This window comes from Elaeis guineensis, chromosome 2 (genome assembly GCF_000442705.2).
Source record: "Elaeis guineensis isolate ETL-2024a chromosome 2, EG11, whole genome shotgun sequence".
NCBI classification, from domain to species: domain Eukaryota; kingdom Viridiplantae; phylum Streptophyta; class Magnoliopsida; order Arecales; family Arecaceae; genus Elaeis; species Elaeis guineensis.
The window spans coordinates 104,221,278-104,224,245 of record NC_025994.2 but is presented as its reverse complement, the minus strand read 5'-3'; the positions used below and the strand labels follow the sequence as shown (position 1 = coordinate 104,224,245).

The 2,968-nt window shown below is 45.4% G+C and overlaps 1 protein-coding gene across 1 annotated transcript; it reads right to left on the bottom strand.

Moving 5' to 3' along the window:
* Positions 1-338: 338 nt before the first annotated feature.
* LOC105045357 (uncharacterized) lies at positions 339-1,806 on the bottom strand. The gene is made up of 2 exons (XM_010923612.4): positions 835-1,806; positions 339-692 (listed from the first exon to the last, which is right to left on the bottom strand). The coding sequence occupies exons 1-2, from the start codon at positions 1,789-1,791 to the stop codon at positions 627-629; spliced, it is 1,023 nt and encodes a 340-aa protein (XP_010921914.2). The 5' UTR covers positions 1,792-1,806; the 3' UTR covers positions 339-626.
* Positions 1,807-2,968: the final 1,162 nt, after the last annotated feature.

Below are 2,968 nucleotides of genomic sequence, written 5' to 3'. Positions count from 1 at the left end.
CTTCTGCGTATTGTAATTTCAATACTTAATAATTTAAAATACTATTCGAGGTAATAAAAAGGATTTATAAAAAAAAGATATAGGACTTTCTTACGCTCTGTCAACTTGTATGTGGCGATATTAATTTATATCAGTTGAGATAATAAAAGTTTTTACCGACGTATACTCTAGCGAGGTTCTACCTGCGATGAAAACCTTTGACCCCTCTTAGCTACTCTAATAACGTTGCACCATGACATTTTCAACCACCAAGATAAAAACAAGCTCTCCTACACGTACTCTGCAGGAAATAATTCCACATCCAAACTCACGTAATATTGTTTAATTCAAACGCAATATGAAGGAACATCACACTATATAGATATTGTTCAGTCTCTGAGCTAACACCAACGTACCAAATCAAATACATCCATCACAATGAACCCAAGAGAGAGAAAGAAGTAAAGAACTAGCGTAGGCTAGATATAATCCACAGTTTCCACGTTGAGAGAGGACTGGGAGAGGAGGGGGTTTGTTATTTGCTAACCGGAGGTGAACATAACATGACCGCATTTGAGAGGATGAAGTGGGCGGGGGAGGGGGTTTCCTAACCGGAGGTGTACATAACCGCGCCACCGTCCTTGGGGCTAATCATCAGGAACCTTGTACATGTCGGCGGTGATCTCAGATAGCCACAGTCCCGGGAAGAGCGACTGCCGAAAGAAACCACCGCCATTTAAAATGACAGAAAATTTAATAATATAATAAAGAATTTTCTTTAGAAAAATAATCATATATTAATATCAAAGATAAATAGTTAAACAGATCAAGAAGTATTCAAAAAAAACCACTTACATCCAACTGCTTCTGTACGATCCTAGGCCTCTTCTTGGGCCGCCGGCGAGGCCTGGATCCCGTCACCGCGTAGATGTCCTCCTCGATCTCCTCCGGCGTGAGCGCGACCGAGAACTTGGGCCGCTCCCTCTTCCCCGCGCTCTCCGATCTCAGCCGGACCATCCTCTCCCGACCACTTCTCTCCGCCGCTGCCGCCGGCGGAGCAGGGCTACACCCTGGTTGCCGCCCTCCGGTCCCGATTGAGTCCTTGCATGCGGCCCTCCTCGTCCTTAGATTCCACGGTCTCGCTGCCTCCGCCGCAGACGACGAGGGTTCCAGTTCCGGTGCCAACCCCGCCTCCATCGCCCTAGCTGGCGCCTGTACGAGCACGTCCCCCTCCGCCTTTCCTCCCAAGAGAGGCCGCGTCACCCCGATCTTTATCCAGTCCGCCGCCTCGCGGAGATGGCCCATCAGTTTCGCCCTCAGCTCCTCCAGCCCTCCGTCGTCGCCGCCCTCCGACTCCTCCTCCGGCACCCGGATCCGCGCTCCGGCTGGAAGAGCTCTTCGTTCGCTGGCCGCAGCCGGAAGCGAAGGCCCCCGATCGCCTCCGATAATCTCACCCTTGCGGTTGACGTTGGCGCAGCGGAGCATCCGCTGGTTTCCCCATCTCTTCAAGATCGGGAAGGAGAAGTTGTCGAGCGGGTTGGAGGACGGGGACTTCTCGCGCGCACCCGCCGCCGCCGCCATGGGATCTAGTGACCCCTCCACCGCTGGAATAACATGCACCGGCCGACCTGGAGGTGTCCGGATCTGGCCTTCTAGAGGTAAGAGATCGAAGACGAGAAGCAGACGATGTTGAGAAAACCGCCGGTGGGCGAAAAAGAACGAAAGAACGGGGTAAAGAATATAAGCGGAGAGCTCTAACGTTCTGTTTCTTGAGGACCAGGAAGGAGGGGGGGGGCATTTTAGAGAATCCATAAAAACATAGGAGACGCGTGCTGGAGGAGAGTGGGACCCAAAATGAAACCCGAAACGAAACCCAGGCCCTTTGCTAGTTCGCCAGCCTTTTCGTCATGGCATCGCTGCATAACGCGGGTGGGTTATTCCTTGGGGTTGTTTTCGTGTTTCTTTAGGTTTGACTGGAGAATAATGTGCCGTAGCTCGTGGGCCAGCACGTAAGCCATCCAAATGTTGAGCGCGCCGGTGCGGCGCTTTGGTGCTCGGCTTCCCTCGCCCCGGTTTGAAAGGACAGTTCCCGTCACGTGCTGCTCGTGTGAGATGGAAAGGGAGTAGAAATGACCATTGAATCGGATCCGATCATAAATGGATCGAATCAATACGAATCGAATCAAAAAATTATCGATCTAAATTTGATCTATTTATTAAATAAATTAAAATTTTAAATTTAAATCTGATTTATTTATTAAACAGATAATCTGATCTGATCCATTTAATCTATTTATTAAATAAATCAAATTAAATTAAACAAATTAAATAAATTAAATGGATTAAATAAATTAAACAGATTAGGTTAAATGGGTCAGAAATAGATTAAACAGATTAAACGGATCTTAAATAGATTAAACAGATCGGATTAAATGGATCAGAAATAGATTAAACAGGTTAAACAGATTAAATGAGTTATCTGACTCAATCCGATCTGAATATTAAATAGATTAAATGGATCAAATATCTAAAATATAAATTCGATCTAATCATTAGATTGATTAAACGGATTAATCCATTTATGATCTAAAATCGTTTAGTCTAAACTTAAATCTATTTACGATGAATCGAATACGGATCGAATTGACATATCAGATCATATTTTATCAGTCTTAAAAGGAAGTAGGGCTATACTAGATTATGTAAGATAAATCTGATCCACGAGATGGTTGCTCAGTATTTTGCATCGTAGAGATATACATTATTAAATAGCCACCAGTTCATCTATTTTGGGAAGAGATGGCTATTGTTTATCTCAAAAATTGAGAGCAAGGTGTTATGCGCCAAACATGCGGCTTTGGGTGCCAAACAATATGGGATAAGGCTTTCATTCTGGGACCGGGAGTTATTATCTATTGTTTTGTTATTTATGCTATCTTCCAAGCATTTTGGGGCCAGGAGTTACCATTTTGGGTGCCAAACAAAGGAA